The sequence below is a fragment of the Eutrigla gurnardus genome, assembly GCF_963514095.1.
Source record: "Eutrigla gurnardus genome assembly, chromosome: 18".
Classification (NCBI taxonomy): domain Eukaryota; kingdom Metazoa; phylum Chordata; class Actinopteri; order Perciformes; family Triglidae; genus Eutrigla; species Eutrigla gurnardus.
In genome coordinates, this window is record NC_139929.1 from 483835 (window position 1) to 509928 (window position 26094).

At 46.6% G+C, this 26094-nt stretch overlaps 2 protein-coding genes across 18 annotated transcripts in view; one reads left to right on the forward strand and one right to left on the reverse strand.

The window, feature by feature from the left end:
- The window catches only part of LOC311029066 (piezo-type mechanosensitive ion channel component 2-like), a 36914-nt gene extending 32558 nt beyond the window's left edge, over positions 1 to 4356 (reverse strand). The window contains exons 1-2 of the mRNA XM_084033956.1: positions 4086 to 4356; positions 1663 to 1758 (exon numbers count right to left, since the gene is read on the reverse strand). Of these exons, the coding sequence (XP_083890082.1) occupies positions 1663 to 1758; positions 4086 to 4149 (160 nt within the window). The 5' untranslated portion in view covers positions 4150 to 4356. The remainder of the gene's footprint in view (positions 1 to 1662; positions 1759 to 4085) is intronic.
- Positions 4357 to 7981: 3625 nt separating this feature from the next.
- Positions 7982 to 25896, forward strand: epb41l3a (erythrocyte membrane protein band 4.1-like 3a). Of its 17 annotated transcripts, none has more exons than XM_084033957.1 (29): positions 7983 to 8051; positions 8988 to 9087; positions 9169 to 9348; positions 9555 to 9659; positions 9740 to 9782; positions 9989 to 10064; positions 10160 to 10281; positions 11303 to 11399; positions 11477 to 11564; positions 12826 to 12870; positions 13362 to 13514; positions 13631 to 13728; positions 14046 to 14221; positions 15119 to 15202; positions 16823 to 16927; positions 17071 to 17213; positions 17295 to 17342; positions 17606 to 17635; positions 17705 to 17893; positions 18005 to 18034; positions 18111 to 18557; positions 20128 to 20223; positions 20588 to 21286; positions 21839 to 21883; positions 22071 to 22169; positions 22297 to 22377; positions 23357 to 23478; positions 24462 to 25261; positions 25601 to 25896. In XM_084033957.1, exons 2-27 carry the CDS (start codon positions 8998 to 9000, stop codon positions 23465 to 23467), a joined length of 3480 nt encoding a protein of 1159 aa, XP_083890083.1. In that variant the 5' UTR covers positions 7983 to 8051; positions 8988 to 8997; the 3' UTR covers positions 23468 to 23478; positions 24462 to 25261; positions 25601 to 25896. The 17 variants fall into 17 exon arrangements, with proteins under 17 accessions (XP_083890093.1, XP_083890094.1, XP_083890098.1 ...); XM_084033966.1 differs by having other exon boundaries at positions 25632 to 25896; XM_084033967.1 differs by lacking the exon at positions 25601 to 25896 and having other exon boundaries at positions 7982 to 8051; positions 18114 to 18557; positions 24462 to 24599.
- Positions 25897 to 26094: the final 198 nt, after the last annotated feature.

The window sequence follows — 26094 nt, forward strand, 5'->3', positions numbered from 1 at the left end:
GAGGACCTGAGTCCACATCACGGAGGACCTGAGTCCACATCACTGAGGACCTGAGTCCACATCACCAAGGACCTGAGTCCGCATCACCAAGGACCTGAGTCCACATCACCGAGGATCTGAGTCCACATCACGGAGGACCTGAGTCCACATCACCAAGGACCTGAGTCCACATCACCGAGGACCTGAGTCCACATCACCAAGGACCCGAGTCCACATCACGGAGGACCTGAGTCCACATCACCAAGGACCTGAGTCCACATCACCAAGGACCTAGTTAAGTTAAAGTTCTGCACTTTATTCATTCGTTTTGGTTTAATGGACACACCTTAAGAATCATGTGAAAGTGAGGTTTTTCTCTTAATCCCAGAGGGATTGTTTTTTTTTGTTTACAAGAGGTCTACAAGAAGATAACATGGAGCAAAGCCAGATGACAAAAGTTCATTAATTTATATTAATCCCTTGAGGGTTTAATAAGAGCAAGGTTTGCACCCAAATCCCGAATGGGGAAATTATTTGCAAAATGTTCAATAAAAAACAGCATATTTGAAATAATTTCTTTGCCTTTTGTCATTTCACAAAATAATCGTAATCGAAAATCGGATTTTGAGAGAAGAAAATCGGGATTTTATTTTTGGGCAAAATCGAACAGCCCTACTGAGAACCTGAGTCCACATCACGGAGGACCTGAGTCCACATCACTGAGGACCTGAGACCACATTACTGAGAGCCTGAGTCCACATCACGGAGGACCTGAGTCCACATCACGGAGGACCTGAGTCCACCTCACCGAGGACCTGAGTCCACGTAACGGAGGACCTGAGACCACATTACTGAGGACCTGAGACCACATTACTGAGGACCTGAGACCACATCACCTAGGACCTTGGTCCACATCACCGGAGGCCTTGAGTCCACATCACTGAGGACCTGGGTCCGCGGTCTGAAAGAGGACCGCCAGGCCTTCAGGATATTTACACCAGATCCATCAGGGATCCCGACCAATCCGATTACAGCCTCTGCTGAGGGGGGGCAGGGGGAGCGGGTGCAGACCAGCACCAGGAAGAGCTTGGACCGGGACAGCCGCGGCTCTGCCATCATATATCATATTACTGGACCTGTGTGGTCACGTGATTGGTGGATAGAACAACAACAGAGGAAGTGATGTCATCACATCTGTTTCCTCAGGAACATCCTCCAGGAAACGGTGGCATCCTGCCATCACCTGAGACCTGCAGCGGCAGACAGACAACTTCCGTCCCCGGGAGACAGACAGGCAGTCAGTCAGCGGGGATGACATCATCACATGTGATTATGATGACGTCATCAGTCAAACAGCTGCTTGTGGGATGAGATACGTTCACTCCCAATTGTCTCCTCCTCCTCGTCTCCACCTCCTCGTCTCCTCTCGTCTCCACCTCCTCGTCTCCTCCTCCTCATCAGGTTTCCGTCCAAATTCCAAACTAATGAAAGTTCGTCTCCGCGGATCGTTATGTGATTATTAGTTCATGGAGGTGAGATTTAAACCACTTGATCAGTATTGAACAGTATTGATGAGTATTGATCAGAATTGGTCAGTATTGATCAGCATTGATCGTATTGAACAGTATTGATATATATTGAACAGTATTGAACAGTATTGATCGTATTGATCAGTATTGGTACCTGAGGACGAGGACGTGGACGGTTCCGGCAGGAGAGGCAGCAGCAGCAGCAAGAGGACGTAGACCAGAGAGAATCCATTATACCGCAACACACACGCTGTGGACACACCAATCAATACATCAATCAATACATAAATACATCAATCAGTACATCATTCAATAAATCAATCATTAAAGGAGTTCTGGAATATATTTAAAGGAGACGACTTGTAGCAGATCAATGAATACTTTTATAGGATTATGTTTTATATGAACAAACACGTTATTGATTCATGAACGAGTTATTGATTCATGAAAGTCTTCTATCTGAACACATCACCAGGACGTTTGTAAACTCTGTGTCTAAAGTTGGTTCAGTTATACTAACATACTCTACTTCCAGCTGTGTGTGTGTGTGTGTGTGTGCGTGTGTGCATGTGTGCAGTGTGTGTGTGTGCATGTGTGTGTGCATGTGTGTGTGCATGTGAGTGTGCGTGTGTGTGTGTGGCAGACAGGAAGAGCGCGGCGCCCCCCTGTTTAAATTCCCCTCCCCCAACACACACACAGATTGGTTCCACTTTCTCAGGTAACAACATCTGGCTGTGTGTGTTGACACACTGCTTGCTTACCACACACACACACACACACCTCCCCCTCTCTGTGGAATGTGGGACTGATTTAAAGGGAAATTCCACCTAAATACTGAATATTTGGTTCCACGTCGATCCATCATCAGCTAGCTCCCTGCTAACAGAGCCCACTGTGTTACATGGGAAAAGCTAACATTTCTAACGGTCGTCAGGAGACCCTGATCCTGATCACATTTTCATTGATCACCTCCTGGACCGGCGGGGCTGCTGCCGCACATCTGACATGGTGTATAAGTCACAGCTGACTAGTGTGGAATCACTGAAATCTATCCAAGTACAACCAGTACATGTGTGTGTATGCAGAATACCCACAATACCAGCAGACAACACTCGGGGCGGAATACCCACAATACCAGCAGACAACACTCGGGGCAGAATACCCTCAATACCTGCAGACAACACTCGGGGCAGAATACGCTGACTACCTGCAGACAAAACTCGGGGCAGGATACCCACAATACCTGCAGACAACACTCGGGGCAGAATACCCACAATACCTGCAGACTACCTGCAGACAACACTCGGGGCAGGATACCCACAATACCTGCTGACAACACTCGGGGCAGAATACCCACAATACCTGCAGACAACACTCGGGGCAGGATACCCACAATACCTGCAGACAACACTCAGGGCAGAATACCTTGACTACCTGCAGACAACACTCGGGGCATAATACCCTGACTACCTGCAGACAACTCGGGGCAGGATACCCACAATACCTGCAGACAACACTCGGGGCAGAATACCCTGACTACCTGCAGACAACATTTGGGGCACAATACCCTCACTACCTGCAGACAACTCTCGGGGCAGGATACCCACAATACCTGCAGACAACTCTCGGGGCAGGATACCCACAATACCTGCAGACAACACTCGGGGCAGAATACCTTGACTACCTGCAGACAACACTCTGGGCAGAATACCCACAATACCAGCAGACAACACTCGGGGCAGAATACCCACAATACCAGCAGACAACACTCTGGGCAGAATACCTTGACTACCTGCAGACAACACTCTGGGCAGAATACCCACAATACCTGCAGACAACACTCGGGGCAGAATACCAACAACACCTGCAGACAACACTCTGGGCAGAATACCCACAACACCTGCAGACAACACTCTGGGCAGAATACTTTGACTACCTGCAGACAACACTCGGGGCAGAATACCCACAATACCTGCAGACAACACTCGGGGCAGAATACCCACAATACCTGCAGACAACACTCGGGGCACACTCGCAACATTCTCAAACCCAACATCTTATTCTTCCACATAAAAAGTCCATTTGTGTAAAATCAGATATTGGAAGTGGAATCTTTCTGAATCTCATCATCAACTAACATATTGATCTGATTCAACAGGAAGTCACATGACCCATGGATCTGCTGCAGAAGACCATGTAGTGTGATTGAAAGCTCCAGAGCAGAGAATCCTTCTGACTGACATTTGTTATGTAATATATAAATGTATGTGTCTTAATCCTTCTAGTATTTACTGTACTAGTATTTACTTTATTAGTAGTTACAACTATACGACTGGTACTACTAATACTCCTAGTACTACTAGTACTAATAATACTACTATAGAAGTAGAATAATAAAGTATTTCACTACAGATCTCTGAACTGTAAGACCATGAAAAATACTAAAACTTGAATGTTGTACTACATCACAGTATTTATACAAGTACCTCATAGTTGTACAGGAGTATTTGACAGTGTGGTATCAGTACTTGGACCAGAACCACCAGGGACCCAGAACCACCTCGGACAGGATCTTACCTGCAGTCAAACTGAGGGGCAGCAGAACCCTGAAGACCAGAACTACAGCCAGTTCTGGGGGCATCCTGATCCCAGATAGTCCACCTCAGTCCGCCTCGGTCTGAATCCACTCTCTTAATCTACAGATCTTGAATCTTAGTCTACAGATCCAAGTACAGCCAGCCCTGGTTCTGGTCCAGGTTCAGCGGGCTGTCAGAGATATGTGTGGCCACCGGAGGAGTCGCGGGTCCGGCTGAGGACGGCGACACACCCCGGTACCATCCTCCGGGACGCGCAGACAGACAGACAGACAGACAGACAGACAGACAGACAGACAGACAGACAGACAGGTAAAAGAGAGGGAGACAGACAGTGAGTGTCTCACTGCCAGTTTAAGATCAACTCCTCTGTCTGTCTGTCTGTCTGTCTGTCTGCCTGTCTGTCTGTCTGTCTGTCTGTCTGTCTGTCTGCAGGCTGAAGGTTTGAATCTCAGCAGCAGAAGTTTAAATATCTTGAAGTAAAAAAAACAGCTTATTTTAGTTTCTTCTTCTTCTCTTCTTGTTCTTCTTGTTCTTCTTCTTGTTCTTGTTCTTCTTCTTCTCTCTTTTCCAGCAAAAACAATGAAAGCTGGAGGAGGCTGAACTTCTTTTCTTCTCTTTTCAGCGTCTCCGCTGAAAAACACGCCGACACTCACAAACGGACCCTATAGGATCCCTCAGGCCCCGCCCATCGGCCCCGCCGCCCCACCGACCGACAGCCGTCTCAGCCAATCAGAAGGTCGGACGGGGAGTCAATCACTTCAAGGACCAATTACATGATGAGATCAGAAACAAGAAGAGGATCAGAATGTCAGAGAATCAAAGATTTAATTCTCTTGATTCATTATTAATATCTGAAGAGAGGCTGTATAAAGTGAAATATAGATAAGATTGTTTTTATTCCCATAAACATTTTAGAAAATGAACTGTGATCAATAAAATAAGACCAGTTGAATGAGCGCCCCCTGCAGGTTTCTTCCTTTGTGGTTCCAGAGAAACGTCACCTGCTGGTTGATGAACCAACGTTACTTTACTTTACTACTACTTTACTAGTAGAGTATTTATGTACTTTATACTTACAGATGTAGATATTTACAGATTTCATAAAATATATTTTGTTACAGATTTGTTATGTTGTTATATATATATATATATATATATATATATATATATATATATATATATATATATATATATATATATATATATATATATAATATTATATTATAGACATGTAAAAAAATACCTCTGTATTTTACCTGCAGTTGCTGACAGCAACCAGCAGATGGAGACACCGTCACAGAGAGAATCATCAACCTTATAAACCGCCTGACAGAACCAGGTTTCAGTCCACAGAGACCCGGGGGGCAGTCGAATAGTCTTTTTGCTTAGGAAGGTTCCTAACTGAAGAAGTGACCCGGAAGTAAACAAGTGGCCGCCATGATAAGAGCTGTTCGAATTCTCTAAATGCAAATGAAAGGAGCTCCAATGCTTCCTTTCAAAGGAACATTTAAAGTGCCGCACACCTCGGCCGTTCATGAAAACAAACGATATGTGTATTTACATATTTAACAATGACTTTCATGCAGACATATAGTAATTGGAATAGTGTTGATAAATGTGTGGACAGTGATAATTGAATGTTTTTTATTTATTTATTTATTTCAATCATGTTACAAACTTGACAAAAACGGAACTAAAACCACAAATGAAAAGTAAATAAAGCAAACGGTCAAACAGGAAGGAGGAGCTGCTGGACCTGAAGCCGGTCAGTGAACCAGCTGTTGATAAAACCAACATGGGGAGAAGTGGACGATGCGCTTTTTGTAGTCCATTATTGTGTAGTTTATCCAGCGCAGACGCACGTCAATCGCCGGTGCCGATCATCAGCTGTCAATCATCAGCGGCCGCGTTATAATGACGTAGCTTAGTGAAAGTCCGGTCGGATTCTCTGAGCACCGCGGTCGACTTTTCCTAAGTCCTTTTGAGTTCTCCTATCGCCTTTCCTTAACCCCGTGACGTTTTCCCCAGAGGTCAAGGAATAGGAGATAGGAATAGGAGTTAGGACCTTATTTTTTGACTATTGGACTGCACCCCAGGTTCAGGGTCCAGATCCGGTTCTTTCCGTGCTGATGAGGCCCAAAAGAAATCAACCAATCAGAGCCAAGGAGTCTCTGTGCAGCTGCCAATCAGTCAGCCACATCTATATGAAGTGATTCTGAAAACACTATTGAACATTGATAACCTATTGATTCATATGTGATCAGAGTTCAGTGATTGACAGCTGTCTGCGTACTATTACAGACCATAATATCCTCTCACGTCACCATGGTTACCGTGTCCTGGACCATGAGTCCACACTGCCGATACGAACACTTCAAATCCCACAATCCTCTACAGCGGGGCCCGTGATGACAGAGAGGTCAAACAGCTGTAAGCACCGCCCCCAGCCTGTGATTGACAGCTGTGAGGAGGAGGAGGAGGGGGGTTAATCTGTGTGGGCGGGGCCTGATGTGTCCGAGTAAAAACCACTAATCCATCCAACAACAAACCGGATGAGAGACTGAGACCGACAGAGAGAGAGAGAGAGAGAGAGAGAGAGAGAGAGAGAGAGAGGGAACACAACCATAGGAATCATTTTAAAGGAGCTTCATCATCATCATCATCTTCATCTTCATCACTGAGACAGCTGAACACCTGCACAGGTAAAACACTTCTTCATCATGAGTGTGTGTGCTGTTTCATGTCGTCCGATCTGTCCTCCATCATCATCCTCCTCATCAGCTCCCTTCTCTTCTTCATCTTCATCATCCGCTGGTTACAGCTGAACCCTTTAAACGTGTTTGGATGAAGAGAATTACACTTCAGCCTTTCAATATAGATATAAGCGTTCTGATTTAGAGACAAACTCAACTTCATGTTTCTCGTCTGGACATTTAAATGTCATCTAAGCTAACTTGCATTGGTAGAGACCTGTCAATCAGCAGGTAAGCCCCGCCCCCTAAAGCATCCCCTGCTTTCTGGTCTGGTGGACTCTAAATGGACCATAATGTACTAAATGAACATCATGCTGGATTGAAGAAGACTTGAAACTAGAGATTGAGACCATAAACTCATGTTTACAATGTTTACTGAGATAATACATCAAGAGAGAAGTAGGACCATTTTCTCATAGACTTCTATACAACCAGAGAGGAGTCGCCCCCTGGTGGCCAGCAGAGAGAAGTAGGACCATTTTCTCATAGACTTCTATACAACCAGAGAGGAGTCTCCCCCTGGTGGCCAGCAGAGAGAAGTAGGACCATTTTCTCATAGACTTCTATACAACCAGAGAGGAGTCGCCCCCTGGTGGCCAGCAGAGAGAAGTAGGACCATTTTCTCATAGACTTCTATACAACCAGAGAGGAGTCGCCCCCTGGTGGCAAGCAGGGAGGATGACAGTTTTGAAGGCACTTCAGCTTCATGGTTCATATATATATATATATATATATATATATATATATATATATATATATATATATATATATATATATATATATATATATATAAAATAAACATGCTCTATAAGAATCATATTAACATGATTTCTTCTTCTCTCTCATGTTTTTCTGTTGGGATAAATTACTTCCTGTCTCCAATTTACTGGTGAGTAACACACACGCACACACACACATACACACACACACACACACACACACACTCACCAACTAAAGACTTATAGAATCGTTATTGATCCAGAAGCGTAATCACGTGACAGAACTATAATACTACACTAGAAACATCAGAACCAAATAATGAAAATAATAAACAGCTGCCTCCGCGCCGTGCGTGGTGACGTCACAGCTCCGCCGTCGCCGTGCGTTGTGTCGTAGGGAGAGATGACGTCGTAAAATAAAAAAGAAGCGTCGGTTAACGGGAGGAAGAGGGCGAGCGTCCTGCACGAGGACAGGTAAATATGTGCTGATGACTTGATTCAGAGAGGAGGAGCGGGATGATCGATCACTGACAGATCACTGACTATCAGGTTAATATCGATCAAAGAGACGGGCACGGGGAGACGGGCACGGGAAGACAGACAGGACATCATTTCTGCTACATCACACTGCGGTCCGGTGTGTGTGTGTGTGTGTGTGTGTGTGTGTGTGTGTGTGTGTGTGTGTGTTGCAGCGGGGTGTTTCCTGCTGCAGGACGACAAAGACTCAAACACTCCCGACCGGAAACTACTGCAGCAAGTCTCTGTTATTCATATATATCTGCTGTAATATTTAATGTCTGTGTGTGAGATTAAATCATTTAAACGGGATTAAAATATCGGAAACTAAGAAGTTAGAGAATAAGAAGCATAAAGTATTTGGTTTTATGGAACATATATGTTCCATATATTCAATTAACACACATTATAATGGAATAATATGAGGAAGAACATTCTATATCATGTAATATAATAACATAAAAGCACAATAAGAAGCATGTAATGTAATATTAATACTGTTAATATGTGATGAGCAGCAGGTGTTTAATATTTATAACTCATCATCATCATCATCATCATCATCATCATCATCATCATCATCGGCGTCTGAATCCAGATTACATTTGATTGTCTCTCAGCCTTAATCCCCCTCTGCACCCCCCCCCCCCCCACACACACACACACATGTTACCATGGCAACCCTTCACTTGACAGCTGGAGGGGTCAACAGATGGTAACTGTGGGGCTCAGGCTGATGACATCATCACATATTGACCAGGACAGGTCTCTAATTCATCTCTCTCTAAATGACTACACTACCCATGAGCCTCGGCTGCAGTTGCCATGTGGAGGTGCGTTTCCTGTTTTCCCTCACAGCCAATCAGCTTGTGTGTTGTTGTCACTGTGTCCTAGGGGAATCACCATGACAACAGAGCCAGGTGAGCCACAGGAGGCCGAGTCCAAAGAGGCCGAGTCTTTCCCTGAAGCTGCTGCCCACTCCACACCTAAACAGGTCAAACAACAAGAAATCCATAATCCATAAACAGATCATTGATGAGGCTGTAAAACGTGACATCACTTCCTATGTCCTCAGGGAGGGGCGGGCGGGCCGTCCCAGAGCCACGCTCAGAGCTCATTGGCCGAGGATTCGACGAGTCACCTGTCGTCAAACAGTCGGATCGCTCGCTCTCCGGCCAGGAACACACTGAGCTTCAGGACCATGCAGACCAGGGTCTCACTGTTGGACGGGTCGCAGTTCACCTGCACCGTGGAGGTGAGACAGGTGGAGACAGGAGAGACAGGAGGAGGGTAGACCAATGTCAGGACAGCAGAGTCATTTGCCATCTTCCGCAAAAGACTCAAGAATCATCTGTTCAGACTTCACCTCGACTCTACATAGCATGACCCACTATAGGTGTTCAAATCCAAACAATGGTGATTGTGTTATAAGTGAACGCTGGTTGTTGTCCTCTCTCCTAGAAACGAGCTCGTGGCATCCAGCTGTTTGAGAAGGTCTGTGAACACGTCAACCTGCTGGAGAGAGACTACTTCGCTCTGTCCTTCAGAGACATGGACAACAATAAGGTGTCTGTCTGTCCGTCTGTCTGTCTGTCTGTCTGTCTGTCCGTCTGTCCGTCCTCTGACCTTCACCTCTTGTCTTATAGAACTGGTTGGATCCAGGAAAAGAGATGAAGAAGCAGGTCAGAGGTCAGTGGCTTCTTTTCTGTGGTAAACAGGTTAACAGGTCTATTCATTGATTTTAGGGTAAAATAATGTCCCTCACATTTAAATACACAGAGTTCTGCTTTCTACATTCCTGCCAGTGTACAAATCATTTATACAATATCACAGTCGATCCTGTTCGTTTAACTGTCGGAAGCCATAATTGTGGCTTCCCCCCCACTGTCTCTCAGGTGTTCCCTGGAACTTCTCCTTTAACGTCAAGTTCTACCCTCCTGACCCCGCCCAGCTCTCCGAGGACATAACCAGGTAGTTTCCCTCACCTGTCAATCAAAGCTCAATACTTAAATATTTTCACCTGCTTGTACACCTGAGAAAGTTGATGTCTTCCTCTCTCTCTGCAGGTACTTCCTGTGTCTCCAGCTCAGACAGGATATAGTTTCTGGCCGCCTCCCATGTTCATTTGCTACTCACACCATCCTCAGCTCCTACACCGTCCAATCAGAGCTCGGAGACTTCGATCCTGGTAGTGTGCTCTACTGCAATGATACCCTACTATGTCCAATGTTATACCCTGCCATGACCTTCTTTCATGAACCTTACTGTACGCTGTCATACCCATTCTGACATTCCTTAGTGTACCCTGTCGTACCCATTCTGACATTCCTTAGTGTACCCTGTCGTACCCTCTCTGACATTCCTTACTGTACCCTGTTGTACCCTCTCTGGCATACCTTACTGTACCCTGTCGTACCCTCTCTGACATACCCTACTGTACCCTGTCGTACCCTCTCTGGCATACCTTACTGTACCCTGTTGTACCCTCTCTGGCATACCCTACTGTATCCTTTCGTACCCTCTCTGACATACCCTACTGTACCCTGTCGTACCCTCTCTGACATACCTTACTGTACCCTGTTGTACCCTCTCTGACATCCTGTCGTACCCTCTCTGACATACCCTACTGTATCCTGTCGTACCCTCTCTGAAATACCCTACTGTACCCTGTCGTACCCTCTCTGACATACCTTACTGTACCTTGTCATACCCTCTCTGGCATACCTTACTGTACCCTGTCGTACCCTCTCTGACATACCCTACTGTATCCTTTCGTACCCTCTCTGACATACCCTACTGTACCCTGTCGTACCCTCTCTGACATACCTTACTGTACCCTGTTGTACCCTCTCTGACATCCTGTCGTACCCTCTCTGACATATCCTACTGTATCCTGTCGTACCCTCTCTGACATCCTGTCGTACCCTCTCTGACATACCCTAGTGTATCCTGTCGTACCCTCTCTGACATCCTGTCATACCCTCTCTGAAATACCCTACTGTATCCTGACAGCTTGACCACTTGTCCAACCTGTCGTACCCTCTCTGACATACCCTCCTTTACTTACCATATCCTTCTTTGACATATCCCTACTGTGGGAACTATGAGACATAGCTAAAAGCTCTGGCAACATACTGTTAGCTTGACCCTGAATTTTAAGTCTTCTCTCCCTGTCTGATTCATATGACCTCTCTCTCCTTATATTTCAGATGAGTGTGGTTCAGATTACGTAAGTGATCTCTGTTTTGCTCCGAATCAAACAAAAGAGATGGAAGAGAAGATCATGGAGCTGCACAAATCCTACAGGTGGTCACATAGAACATTTGAATGTAATTGTAGTTGTAACAAAGGAGCTGCTGTTAAACCAGCTAATGTGTGTTCAGAGGAATGTCACCGGCTGAAGCAGAAATGCACTTCCTGGACAACGTAAAGAAACTGTCCATGTATGGAGTCGATCTTCATCACGCAAAGGTAAAGAAACATACACAACATGGAAATACCCTGAAATGTAAAATAATTTAGAAATCTTTAATAACAGATACAGGCAGCAAGTCCAGAGCAGCGCTTTAAACAACAAAAACAAGACTTTGGGACTTGTGGTGACCAACACTGTCTGGTGGTTCAAGTCTTGTATCGGTAGACCGATAGACCTGATCCCAGTTAAAACCTCCAAGTCTTCACTTCCACACATTGAGTCAAAATAATAGAACATAGTAGCTGAAACGTACTGAACATTTAGGATAGTGTATTACCGGAGTGTTTTATTTTAAACCTGAAAAGAATACTGGTTTAGATTCAGGTCCAGGGGCTTGTTGGGTCAGATCTGTGTGTAGATTATTAGTTATTAATTAAAGATCATGTTTCTAGTTTTCATGAACCTTTCAGCTTCAAATAGGTTCATTTATAATCATCTGCTCTTGGATGAATATGAATCCAGAGCTGCTGATGTTCTGCTGCTCAACCATCGGATCAATACGTGACACACTTCCTGTCCACGATCAATCAGCTGTTTGTGTCAATAAGGATTTTTCCATCAGGACACTTTTCCATTAAGTCAGTAACTCAAAATGAAGCAGATTAAACAGCTGAGACCAGGATCCACAGAGACCAGGTTTCTGTAATACCAAGCAGGATTTAGGGTTAGTGAGGTAACTTCGGGTTCAATCTGTGATAACCGGATCTGGACTTCCTCAGAGCTGCAAGTGAACCTGAATCATTAGAGATATGAACACCAGACTTCATCCAGGATCACACAGGTCCCAAAGAACCCACACCCTCCAGAACTCAGTCCTTAGAGCAGAGACAAGCTGGTGCTGCATGCCAGCTGCCGGTCTACAGCTGGACCTCCACCAGCCGCCGGTCTACAGCTGGACCTCCACCAGCCGCCGGTCTACAGCTGGACCTCCACCAGCCACAGCTGGAAGACCACCAGCCGCCGGTCTACAGCTGGACCTCCACCAGCCGCCAGTCTACAGCTGGACCTCCACCAGCCGGTCTACAGCTGGACCTCCACCAGCTGCCAGTCTGGACCAATCCCCCATCCAGAACTGAAAGCAGTCCCCCCTGCCGGTCCTCAGACCAGGACCAGGACCCCCTTCATGCTCTGTGCGGTTCTCATGTATATAAATGTGTGTTGAACTGTTAGCGTTGCTGCTATGTTTCCCCCTTTAGACCGGCTGTTCTTTTCTTTTTGTGCTGTCTGTCTGTCTACCTGTCTGTCTGCACGGAGTAGATGGTAGGAAGTCGCTTTGACTGCTTGCCTTCAGCTAAGTCCGAGGTAAGACAGTTTCTTGTAGGTGTGTTTCTGTGTGTGACTGTTCATCTTCACGTCATCAGCGTTTCCAGAAAACAGGCCCTCCTGTTCCTATATTACCCACAATGCACCGCAAACCCCGTCCTCAGACCCCCACCATCCTGATGTAACCTGAGGGGAAGTAAAACATCCCCACAGACTTAAAAGGAACTCCGTTAGACGGATAACACGACCTGCCGGGGCAGTCTCCGGTCCACAGGGGGGCGCCACTTAGACGGCTGGAGGGCAATGTCTCAGTGAACTATGGTGTGACTGGAAGTGACAGACAGGAAGTAACAGACAGGAAATGACAGACAGGAAGTGCAGAGGTCAAATCCAAAGCATCAGGGAGTTCAAATTTATTGATCACAGAGGAAACAGAAATCCACAATAAATCACTATATTTACTCAGTTTAGTCATTCATGAGTCCATGGTGTGTGTGTGTGTGTGTGTGTGTGTGTGTGTGTGTGTGTAGGACTCGGAGGGCGTGGCCATCATGCTGGGAGTGTGCAGTAGCGGTCTGCTGGTCTACAGAGACCGACTGAGGATCAACAGATTCTCGTGGCCGAAGATCCTGAAGATTTCATACAAAAGGAACAACTTCTACATCAAGATCCGACCTGGAGAGGTGAGACAGGATCAGAGTCTGTCTGTCTCCAGTTTGACCAGTTTGAGTCTGTCTGTCTGTCCGTCTGGCTGTCTGTCTGCAGTTTGACCAGTTTGAGTCTGTCTGTCTGTCTGCAGTTTGACCAGTTTGAGTCCACCATCGGGTTCAAGCTGCTGAACCACCGAGCAGCTAAGCGACTGTGGAAAGTCTGCGTGGAGCATCACTCCTTCTTCAGGTCAGTGATGCGTTCAAGGTCGTACGAGAAGACGAAACACAATGTGACATAACATTAGATAACGTTACGTAAAATTACCTGATGGAAAATGACTAAAGGCGACATAACATAACATTACTTGATGTATCATCCATCACTTGTCCTAATAAAACATGACGTTCCAAAACGTGAAGTAACAAAACTTGTCTTAACATAACTTGACGTAACTTAACGTGGCGTAACATAACGTGGCGTAACATAACGTAAAGTAACATAACATGACGCAACATGGCGTAACGAAAACCATCTGTCTGTCCCCCTTCCTGTCTGTCTCTCAGACTGGTGTCTCCAGAAGAGACCCCCAAGAAGTTCCTGTCTCTGGGTTCCAAGTTCCGTTACAGCGGTCGGACTCAGATTCAGAGTCGCAGAGCCAGCGCTCAGATCGCCAGACCTGCACCCAATTTCCCACGATGCATCAGCAAGAGGAACATCATGAGTCGCAGCCTGGATGGAGGTACAGAGGCCGTCTTGGTCCTGACAGTAGTACTGGTTCACTTGGAGATGTAGGAGAAAGGGATCAAACCGACGACCTTGTAGTTGAAGGACAACCCGCTGTACCCGCCAAGACAGAATTCAAAGTAATACTGGTCCTATGAGTCGTACTGATCTCTGTAGTGGGACTGGTCCCTGTACTAGTTCTGGCCCCAGAACTAAAAGTATTATCCAAGTAGTGGTCTGGTGGTTCTGGTCTCAATAGTAGTAGTTCTGGTCCCAGTAGTACTAGTTCTGGTCCGAGTATTAGTAGTTCTGTTCTCAGTAGTAGTATTTCTGGTTTCAGTAGTATTAGTTCTGGGCCCATGAATAGAAGTTTTGGTCCCAGTAATAGTAGTTCTGGTCCCAGCAGTAGAAGTTCTGGTCCCAGTTGTAGTAGTTCTGGTCCCAGTAGTAGTATTTCTGGTTTCAGTAGTATTAGTTCTGGTCCCATGAATAGAAGTTTTGGTCCCAGTTATAGTAGTTCTGGTCCCAGCAGTAGAAGTTCTGGTCCCAGTTGTAGTAGTTCTGGTCCCAGTAGTAGTATTTCTGGTCTCAGTACTTCTAGTTCTGGTCCCAGTAGTAGTAGTTTTGGTCCCAGTAGTAGTATTTCTGGTCTCAGTAATACTAGTTTTGGTCCCAGTAGTATAGTTTTGATCGCACTCATAAAAGTTTTGGTCCCAGTAGTAGTAGTTTTGGTCCCAGTAGTATAGTTTTGATCGCACTCATAGAAGTTTTGGTCCAAGTAATAGTAGTTCTGATCCCAGTAGTTTTGCATACTTGCCATCTGTACCAGGTGTTGGGGGTTGAGGTTTTATGGTTTAAGGTTTGAGGTCTATCTTGTACTTGTTGGTGACCAGAGTTTTTGATTGGTCCTCAGCGTCGAGGACCACGCCCACATCGTCTCTGATTGGCTCTCCAGCCATCACATCATCCCCAAAAGCCAACGGGGGTACTCTTACAGGTAGAACTTCTCCCAGCAGCGATGCTGCTGATGGCTGCAGTAGTACTACAGTAGTACTACAGTAGTACTAGTACTACAATACTACTAGTACTACAGTATGCCTGAATGTGTCACTTCCTTCAGTTCGTCAGGGAATGCTGCTTCCTGATTGATGGGGGTGGTGATGGCGGAGGTGGGGGGGGGGGGGGGGGGGGGTCATCTGCGATCAGCTGTGTTCTGTCCAATCAGCTCTTCTGTTTCTGGTGATGTCACTACTGCTATTTTGTCAGACCTCCATCCTGTCGTCACTAACACAATTAGACATGTCGTCATATTTCATCCACTGAAAACGCCGTACTAGCAACCTGTCAATCAGAAGCTAAGCCCCGCCCCCTAAAGCATCCCCTGCTTTCTGGTCTGGTGGACTCTAAATGGACCATAATGTACTAAATGAACATCATGCTGGATTGAAGAAGACTTGAAACTAGAGATTGAGATCATAAACTCATGTTTACAATGTTTACTGAGATAATACATCAAGAGAGAAGTAGGACCATTTTCTCATAGACTTCTATACAACCAGAGAGGAGTCGCCCCCTGGTGGCCAGCAGAGAGAAGTAGGACCATTTTCTCATAGACTTCTATACAACCAGAGAGGAGTCGCCCCCTGGTGGCCAGCAGAGAGAAGTAGGACCATTTTCTCATAGACTTCTATACAACCAGAGAGGAGTCGCCCCCTGGTGGCCAGCAGAGAGAAGTAGGACCATTTTCTCATGACTTCTATACAACCAGAGAGGAGTCGCCCCCTGGTGGCCAGCAGAGAGAAGTAGGACCATTTTCTCATAGACTTCTATACAACCAGAGAGGAGTCGCCCCCTGGTGGCCAGCAGAGAGAAGTAGGACCATTTTCTCATAGACTTCTATACAACCAGAGAGGAGTCGCCCCCTGGTGGCCAGCAGAGAGAAGTAGGACCATTTTCTCATAGACTTCTATACAACCAGAGGAGGCGCCCCCTGGTGGCCAGCAGAGAGAAGTAGGACCATTTTCTCATAGACTTCTATACAACCAGAGGAGGCGCCCCCTGGTGGCCAGCAGAGAGAATTCGGTTTAAGGACCGAACAGAACCGGAGAATGACAGCTTGTCAAGATGTCGGGAGAATCTCAGCACTGATACACTTTCTCAAAATCACAGACTTGATCATAATTACGATTAAAAGAGTCTCATAATCGTCGGGAGGAAAATCCTGATTTAGCATTGATTTTTTATGTAATTAAGTCACATGAAAAATTAGCTTTATCTAATTAATTCTTCCATTTTTCTGTGAGTTCAACAGGAAGGAGGTCTGGCTCTATCTGTAATTAGCATAATTAGCGTTATGCTAATGAACTTCGTCAGCTTTGTTAGCACTGTTAGCATGGCCGTGTGGTCGAACGTGGTGGAGCTGAATGCTGATTGGCTGATTGGCCTGGGCTGCCTTTGCATGCGCCGTGGGCGCTGATTGGCTGACTTTGTCATTGTCATGGCAACGAGCAGTCATGATGCTTTGCTGCTGAACATGACAGTGTTCACTGAAGTAAGTGTTGCAGCAGCTGGCTGATGGTTGCTATGGTTACAGCTGTGCGTGTGTGTGTGCTTATAGATATGGGGGCGGGGCTTTATGGAGCGTCTAAAGCCATCGCTGTCAGTGACCTCATCACCACGGTAACACCTGAGAGGACAATGGAGGAGAGGAGGGCGGAGCAAGGTACAGAAAACAACCATTCAGAGGAGAGACAATAAATCAGCTGACTGAAGCAGGAAAACTAAATAACACCTCGTTCCTGTCTCCTTGTCTCCTGTCTCCTCCTCTCGTCTCCTCTCCCTGTCTCCTTGTCTACTGTCTCCTAGTTGAGGAGGTGCTGGTGGTGGAGGAGGTGGTCCAGGAGAGGATGGAGATCGATGAAGAGGAGGTGCAGCAGGAGGAGGAGGAGTCCAGAGTGACAGAGGTTTCTCAGCAGAGTCCTCCGACTCCTCAGAAGCAGGACACCAAGGTAACAAACACCCGTCTCACCCGTCTCACCCATCTCACCGGGTCAGAGTGCTGATAATGAAGATGAGTTCTGTGTTTTCAGACGGAGCTGACGGATACGGCCGTGGATGGAGATCTGACCGCCACCGAGGTACCGAGGCCACATACATACATATATATATATATATATATATATATATATATATATATATATATATATATATATATATATATATATGTATGTATATATATGTATGTATATATATATATATATATATATATATAAATATACAGTATATATTATATGTATTCTACTTTCGCGTGTTAACATCGAAAATCAAATCTGGCACCTTCTGAGGACAAAAACTAACATTAGCCTGTCTGTCTCTCCCTCTCCCTGTCTGTCTCTCCCAGTCTGATCAGGATGAGGACTTGAGGACTCAGGTAAAACGTGTCTCATGTCTCTGGTTGCCGTGACGTCGTCTCCTGACGGTCTGTGTTTTGTGTCTCCAGGAAACGTTGGGGAGTCCAGAGGAGGACCAGAAACCTCAGACCACCATCAGCGCCCTGAGGCGCTCCTTCTTAGAGGGAGGGGGGGGAGGGGGGGGAGGAGGGATGACGGAGTGGGAGAAACGCCTCGCCTCCTCTCCTCTACGACGGGTCGACGACTCGCCAATGATCGAACCGCTGGAACCCGACGAGGTGAGGAGACACGCCCCACACACACACACACACACACACACACACACACACACACACACAGCAGAAATCATGTCTGTCTGTCTGTCTGTCTTCCTCCTATCTGTCTCTCAGGCCCTCCCACTAGACAGCAGCTCCCCAGCGGTAGGTGTACTGAACTCTGTCACGTGATTGGTTGATAGTCTGCGTGTGTTTGATGTTGCTCACCTGTGCGCTCCAGGAGGGCGGGGTCATAACAAACCAAGCTCCTCCTCAGCCAATCAGAGAGAAGAGCTACACTGTGGGGCGGAGCTACGACACGGCCTCTGGCAAGGTCGTTACCATGGTGATGACGGACAACAGCTCCGACGTCACCATGACGACGACGAGTACTGACATGGGCAGGCAAGTCAGAGTCATCCCTCTGTCCACCACGGATGATGTCATCACAGGGGGACCGTTGATCACCATCCGTGAGGTGAAGACGCCAACCTCGCCATCGGACCCGCCACCCAGTGTCTGTGACATCAGCAGTGATGTCATCAGTGAGCAAGGAGGAGGTGGAGCCTCATTGACCTCGACCATGACCTCCCTCCACACCCGTCCTCCAAAAAGCCCTCTGAATGAGCTGGGTCTAAGCCCCGCCCACTCACCAGCTCACTTGACAGGCAGCACGTCGCCCTCCGTGGTATGCTGATTGGCTGGGTGGTGGTTGGCATGGCAATGAGCATGAGGAGTAAACACAGCGACCCGCAGCGACACGTTAACCCTTGCAGCACTGAAACTGAACACTTCAGCTCTGAAAACCTGCAGGCAGGGTGTCCAGCAGGGGGCAGTGTGTCCAGCAGGGGGCTGTGTGTCCAGTAGGGGGCAGTGTGTGCAGCAGGGGCCAGGGTGTCCAGCAGGGGCCAGGGTGTCCAGTAGGGGCCAGGGTGTCCAGTAGGGGACAGGGTGTCCAGTAGGGGCCAGGGTGTCCAGCAGGGGGCAGGGTGTCATGTAAGGGGAGCTGCAGTGTTCAGTTTGACCCCCCAGCTTGCCCCCCCTCCCCCGACACCATGTTGCTTCTCCCCTTGTCAGAATGGTGTGACGGGAACAGCAGCAATCTTATTCATGTTGTTATGGTTTGCTCCTGTCCATCGCTGGTTTTTGATTGGCTGCTGGGGGGCTCTATGCTCTTCACTTCCTGCCAGGCGACCCTTGGTTGTTTACTTTGACTGTCTGATGCGTTGGAGCCTTCAGGGTCACTATGGGAGATATGTCAATTAAGAAACATTTACTATGTGTCGAGGGTAATATTACACAGCAACAAAGCAGAGCTGCCAGAAAGTAAACAGATGATTAGAATTAATATAATACGTACATCTCATGTTAAGCGTCTTTGATTATTCAAAGAACTGATATATAAATCCTATCAATCATGATTATTATTATGATTATTATTTTTATTATAATTAATATATATAATATTACACGTACATATAACTGATATTATTAGAGTAGAAACTGGCGTAGAATGATGTTGCATATATGTATTTGCTAAAGGTTGAGTAGGTGATTCCATGCAGAAACACTTTGATCCTAACAAACCGATGAATATATTAAATGCTCCGTTTAAAAACATTTAAATATCATCTGTGGTCGTAAAACCCCCAACAGAATAGTCTGTCTGTCAATTTTACTTACTGTTTGCACTCGATTGGGGTTCTGGGGGCGGGGCTTTGAGACGAGGTCTGAAGGAAGGGGGCGGGGCTTTGAGCCAAGGTCTAAACAAAGGGGGTGGGGCTTTGAGCCAAGGTCTAAACAAAGGGGGTGGGGCTTTGAGCCAAGGTCTAAACAAAGGGGCGGGGCTTTGAGCCGAGGTCTAAACAAAGGGGGGTGGGGCTTTTCTGGTTCAGCAATGTGTTCAAGTTCAAAGTCAGTTTCTGTGATTTTCCCAAATGACCTACTCAACCTTTAACTATGAAACCTGTTTCATGCAGTAACACCGGTTAGTAATTATATACGAATTACTAATGGACTATGCTTCTTACCCCATCTGGCCACGCCCGCCCACCCCCTCTGGCCACGCCCCTTGCATGGCTGTCAGTTTTTGCTGAGATCCAAACAGTTTTATTTTAACGGCATTATTGAAAAAATGAGATGTGGCTGCACCCGAAAGGTCTGTTTCTTGTTTCTAACCTTTGTGTGTGTGTGTGTGTGTGTGTGTGTGTGTGTGTGTGTGTGTGTGTGTGTGTGTGTGTGTGTGTGTGTATGTGCAGCCTAAACCTACTTTTGATGAAATGTCTCCTGAGCTGACGGCTCTGCTGAACTCTGCCAGAGAACAAAAAACCTACAGAGACCACAACCTGCTGAAGGTGCCTGTCTGCCTGTCTACCCATCTGTCTATCCATCTGTGTACCTGTCTCTCCACCTGTCTGTCTACCTGTCTGTCTATATGTCATCTGTGTGGCGTCTACTCTTGACTTGCTTTCTAAACCCAAAGACCCCCCCCCCACTTTAAAACTCGGCTCTCTGGGGGTCTCCAAGGTTTAACCAAAGCCAGAATCAAGACCTTCATGAATGTGAGTACAGAGGCACAGAGGCACTCTGTACTCACATCTAAAGGACAAAAGTCTAAAGGTCACGTCCGTGGAGAGTCAGCTGGAGAGTCTGACTCAGTCCTGTTTCCTGTTCAGACGGTGGAGAACCTGAACTTGTTCTCTTCACTTCCTGTTTCAGACATCAGAGAAGGTGGAGACGGTCTTCGTGATGACGGAGCCAGGTGACCAGGACCAGTCAATAGCGGACCACCCTCAGGTAGCAACAGGAACTCTTGTAGGCCCGCCTCCTAGTAAGCCCCCGCCCCCTCCACCGGGGGCCTGCGTCACGCATGCTGATGATGTCACAGAGGAATGGGCTAGTGATGATGACAATCACAATGCTAATGATGCTAACCTGGCTAATAGTCCAGCATGTAAAGATGAGGTCAGTGATGATGATGTCAGCGATGATGAGCCTAGTACCCAGACTAGTGATGGCGATGCAAGCGATACTAGCGAAGATGCTATCAGTGTGGTAGCGCAGCTAGCGGTGGAGGAAGCCATGGAGGCTGCAGTCAGACAGGCTCAGAGCCCAGACACTAAAGATGCTAATCAGGATAGCATCAATGCTAACTATGCAGTTAGCCACAGTGAACAGGAAGAAACTGCCATGGAGGTTAACAACAGCCCCAGTACCAGACCCCGTTCCGTTCTGGGCTCTCGGCATTACCATGACGACCAGGACTCTGAGGACTCTGAGGACGAGGGTAGGTGGAGAGAAAACACCCCTCCACCCTCTTCACCCCACCCTACCTCAGGCCACTCACACTGCTCGGCCAATCAGTTGCAGCCATCCAACCACTGTGATGATGATGATGAGCCCAAACCTTTGCAGGAGGTAACACCTGAGACAGAAACCTGCCCCAGTGACTCCTGCCCCAGTTGAACTGGACCCCAGTTAGTACCTACCCCCAGTTAGTACCTACCCCCAGTTGAACCTGCCCCCAGTTGAACCTGCCCCCAGTTAGTACCTACCCCCAGTTAGTACCTACCCCCAGTTGAACCTGCCCCCAGTTAGTACCTACCCCCAGTTAGTACCTGCCCCCAGTTAGTACCTACCCCCAGTTGAACCTGCCCCCAGTTGAACCTGCCCCCAGTTGAACCTGCCCCCAGTTAGTACCTACCCCCAGTTAGTACCTACCCCCAGTTGAACCTGCCCCCAGTTAGAACCTACCCCCAGTTGAACTTGCCCCCAGTGGAACCTGCCCCTGTTGTCCCAGTTGGCTGATCTAATGTGTTGAGAAAGCTGACGTTCCTATTAGAGAGTTCAGTCAACAAACCTGCAGACTGTTAAACTGGATTCACAAACATCTGTGAATCCAGCTGTGATTCATCATTTAAATTAATTTGAATTCCTCAACTTGTGAATGTTGCCTCTCTTGTCCGTCAGGAGGTCCCGGTGATGAGGAAGACGCTCACATATGAAGCTCCAGGGGTGAGGACTTTTAAACTGATTCTTTATTTTTTGAGTTCACATCAAAGCAGACAAGGTGCCTCCAGAATCCTCACTTCCTGTTTTCTACCTGCCATGTTACAAGATGCCTTCAGGCTTCACCCGGTTCTGTGAATAATTACTAATGTTTCATATTACTGACTAATTGATGATCTTGTGCGTGTTTCAGAGCCACGTGGACTCTGAACCTCCTTCAGGGTTTCTGCTGAGCTCCCAGACCTTCACTGCTGAGACCTCTAGTACGACCACCACCACTCACATCACCAAGGTAACACCACCACCACATGTTTCCAGTTCATCTCTCCTCTACCTTGTTGGACATCAGAGAAATAAATATAAAACTTGAAATAGACAATGCGCCTCTACTGTCTGACTCCCTCTGTCTTTCTCTTCAGACAGTAAAAGGAGGAATTTCAGAAACCAGAATCGAGAAGAGAATCGTGATTTCTGGAGACACAGAAATCGACCACGACCAGGTAACTGTCAATACAACTTTATTTATTTCGACATATACTGGATTGACCCAGAACAGACCAATACTTACCTTTATTATCCCAGAACAGAATGATACAGACCTTTATTTTCCCAGAACAGACCGATACAGACCTTGATAAACCCAGAACAGACCGATACAGACCTTGATAAACCCAGAACAGACCGATACAGACCATGATTAACCCAGAACAGACCGATACAGACCTTAATTAACCAAGAACAGACCCATACAGACCTTGATTAACCCAGAACAGACCCATACAGACCTTGATTAACCCAGAACAGACCGATACAGACCTTACTTAACCCAGAACAGACCGATACAGACCTTGATTAACCCAGAACAGACCCATACAGACCTTGATTAACCAAGAACAGACCAATACAGACCTTGATTAACCCAGAACAGACCAATACAGACCTTAATTAACCCAGAACAGACCGATACAGACCTTGATTATCCCAGAACAGACCCATACAGACCTTGATTAACCCAGAACAGACCGATACAGACCTTTATTATCCCAGAACAGACCCATACAGACCTTGATTAACCCAGAACAGACCGATACAGACCTTAATTAACCAAGAACAGACCCATACAGACCTTATTTAACCCAGAACAGACCCATACAGACCTTGATTAACCAAGAACAGACCCATACAGACCTTGATTAACCTAGAACAGACCGATACAGACCTTGATTAACCCAGAACAGACCCATACAGACATTGATTAACCCAGAACAGACCCATACAGACCTTGATTAACCCAGAACAGACCCATACAGACCTTATTTAACCCAGAACAGACCCATAGAGACCTTGATTAACCCAGAACAGATCGATACAGACCTTGATTAACCCGGGACTGATATATACCTGGATTAACTCAGATCAAGTCTGTCCTGGGTTAATCCGAACCTGGACCAGGTCCTGATCGTCGTGTCTCTCTTGAAGGCTCTTGCAGCAGTGCTCAGCGAGGCTCGTCTGCAGCATCCTGAGCTGTCAGTCACACGAGTCGTTGTCCATAAAGAAACAGAGGTCTCTCCTGAACATGTGATTGATTAGTGACATCACAGGTAACGGGTCCCGTACTGAATGCTGATTGGCTGGCTGGTGCATGGCAGGATTCATAACATTAAGTGTGCATGTTTTACACAAACATGAAGTTTCAACTAGGAGAGACAAACCAAGAGTTTGGAGCTTCTGATTGGTTCAGAGACACAAGGGAGTCTTCTGAGTGGATTAAATGTGTTGGAGGAACCACAGAGGACAGGAAGTATTCATGGAGATTGGTTTGTGATGACAACACGATTTGTTAAGTTTGTGAAGTTAAGTGTGAGGAGGACTTCCTGATCACTCAGCCGATCAGAATCAAGCAAGGTGATAATTGTTGAATCACATCACCAAACATGAAACCATTACTTTGGCCATTACTGCTCTGCTAACATGCATCCATGCTGTGTTTATAGAATTCACTGTCCTCTCAAGTGTGACATCAGTCCAAGTGAAGGAGTGTGGTCACGCCCTCTTCAATTCACCTGGACACGCCTCTGATTTTATGCTGACTCAGTGAACAACACCGCGTTGAGAGGACAGCGTTCCCATTAACATGCTGCCATGCTAACAGTCTGGACCATAGAAATCAGAGCCCCTGGAGAGTCCCTCCACCTTCCTGGGGAAGGACAACATACTTAACTAGTTAACTAGCTACTCAGCTACCTAGCTAACTAGCTACCTAGCTAACTAGCCAGCCCTTTGTCTCCAGAGCTGCGTCCTCTCAACACTATTATGTTCTAGTTCTATGGTCTGGACCATGCTTTGAAGTTTGATGTGCTATGCTAATTAGCATGAGGATGAAGTTATTATCATATAAAATAAAAACCTCTTGGGCTTCTTGTCCGGTTCTGGAGGACAGAAGCTCATTTGGACACATTGACTGAGGTGATGACAGACATTATGTTTAACAGTGGAGTCAGACACCCCCTGAATGCACCATGAGCTATAGATCAATCTGTAGTCAAAAGCTCCTGTCTCACTGCTGCTTCTGTCTGTCTTTCAGGACTGAATCTAAAATCAACTGCTGCATTCTGGGAGTTCAGACTCCACAGCCGACTGTATACGAGGTTTGCAGCAAAAGCCCGTTGGACATCGATGGACCCGAGGACTCACACGCACGCATGCATGTACACCTGTACATACACACACAGCAGCACCTGTCTGTCTGAACAGGGGGCGGGGCCAATGGCTGAGTTAGCTTCAGAGCCATTAGCATTAGTTCAATAGTGTGATTTCATAGTTAAAGGCTTCATGATGGTATTCTCAGTCACATGTACCACAAAGAAAGAATTTATGTCAAGGAATTAAATAATCATACAATGCATACAGGTGGGAGACAGACAGAAGGCACTGCTGTGGCGTCATTGCAACCAGAACCAAAGTCAGATAAACTTTCACCTCAAGTTAACACCGAAACTTGACCTGCTACTGCATTTACTTCCTGCTCAACAAGCCCCGCCCTCATTCTCACCTGGCACCTCGACAGGTTAAAGCAGACGTGTGATTGGTCGGTTGTCTCACCTGAGGGTCAACTGACCAACCTGTCTCACCTGGCGGGGTTAATGGATCAGGAGTTTCCCGTCAGAAATGTAAAATAGCATGATTGCTAGCACTGTAACCACTCACTGTATAGCAGCTAAAACTCAGCTCTCTATTTACACATAATGAATAGTAATGTGCCATTCTTTCATGTTGCCATGGAAACCCTTGTAAGGCATTATTTTATTCACCTGTCTATGTTTATTTATTGATCTGCGTTTGTATGTAATCCCAGACCGACCTTACAGACAGACCACTCCCCAGGTGTTACCTTAGAACCGACCACTCCCCCAGGTGTTACCTTACAGACAGACCACTCCCCAGGTGTAACCTTACAAACTGACCACTCCCCCAGGTGTTACCTTATAGACAGACCACTCCCCCATGTGTTACCTAATAGACTGACCACTCCCCCAGGTGTTACCTTACAGACTGACCACTCCCCCAGGTGTTACCTTACAGACAGACCACTCCCCCATGTGTTACCTAATAGACTGACCACTCCCCCAGGTGTTACCTTACAGACTGACCACTCCCCCAGGTGTTACCTTACAGACAGACCACTCCCCCATGTGTTACCTAATAGACTGACCACTCCCCCAGGTGTTACCTTACAGACAGACCACTCCCCCAGGTGTTACCTTACAGACAGACCACTCCCCCAGGTGTTACCTTACAGACTGACCACTCCCCCAGGTGCTACATTACAGACTGAACTCTCCCCTGTGACTGACCACTCCCCCAGGTGTTACCTTACAGACAGACCACTCCCCCATGTGTTACCTAATAGACAGACCACTCCCATAGGTGTTACCTTACAACAAACCACTCCCCTTTTTTTCTTGTTATGATAAATTAAACAGAATTTACTGAATGTGTCTTTACCTGCTAAACTCAAATAAAAAGATTAATAAATGATTCTTCTTTTTTCTGTCATCAGCGAAATGCTTCATGTTCAAAGTATTGAGTTTGAAGAGTCGAAGCAGAGTACTGATTCAGAGTCCAGAGGTCTGGACTAGGAAGCAGGATTTGGGCTTAGCAAGGTAACTTCAGGGTTAACTCTGGGTTTTCCGTCGACGCTGGGGGTACATCGCCAT

Bases quoted from the DNA above. Each gene is read 5' to 3' on its own strand.
- epb41l3a (XM_084033957.1), top strand. From the start codon at position 8,998: ATGACAACAGAGCCAGGTGAGCCACAGGAGGCCGAGTCCAAAGAGGCC. The intron at 13,515-13,630 runs GTGAGACAGGAT...GTCTGTCTGCAG, and splicing joins TCAAGATCCGACCTGGAGAG to TTTGACCAGTTTGAGTCCAC. The intron at 21,287-21,838 runs GTAACACCTGAG...CTTGTCCGTCAG, and splicing joins AGCCCAAACCTTTGCAGGAG to GAGGTCCCGGTGATGAGGAA.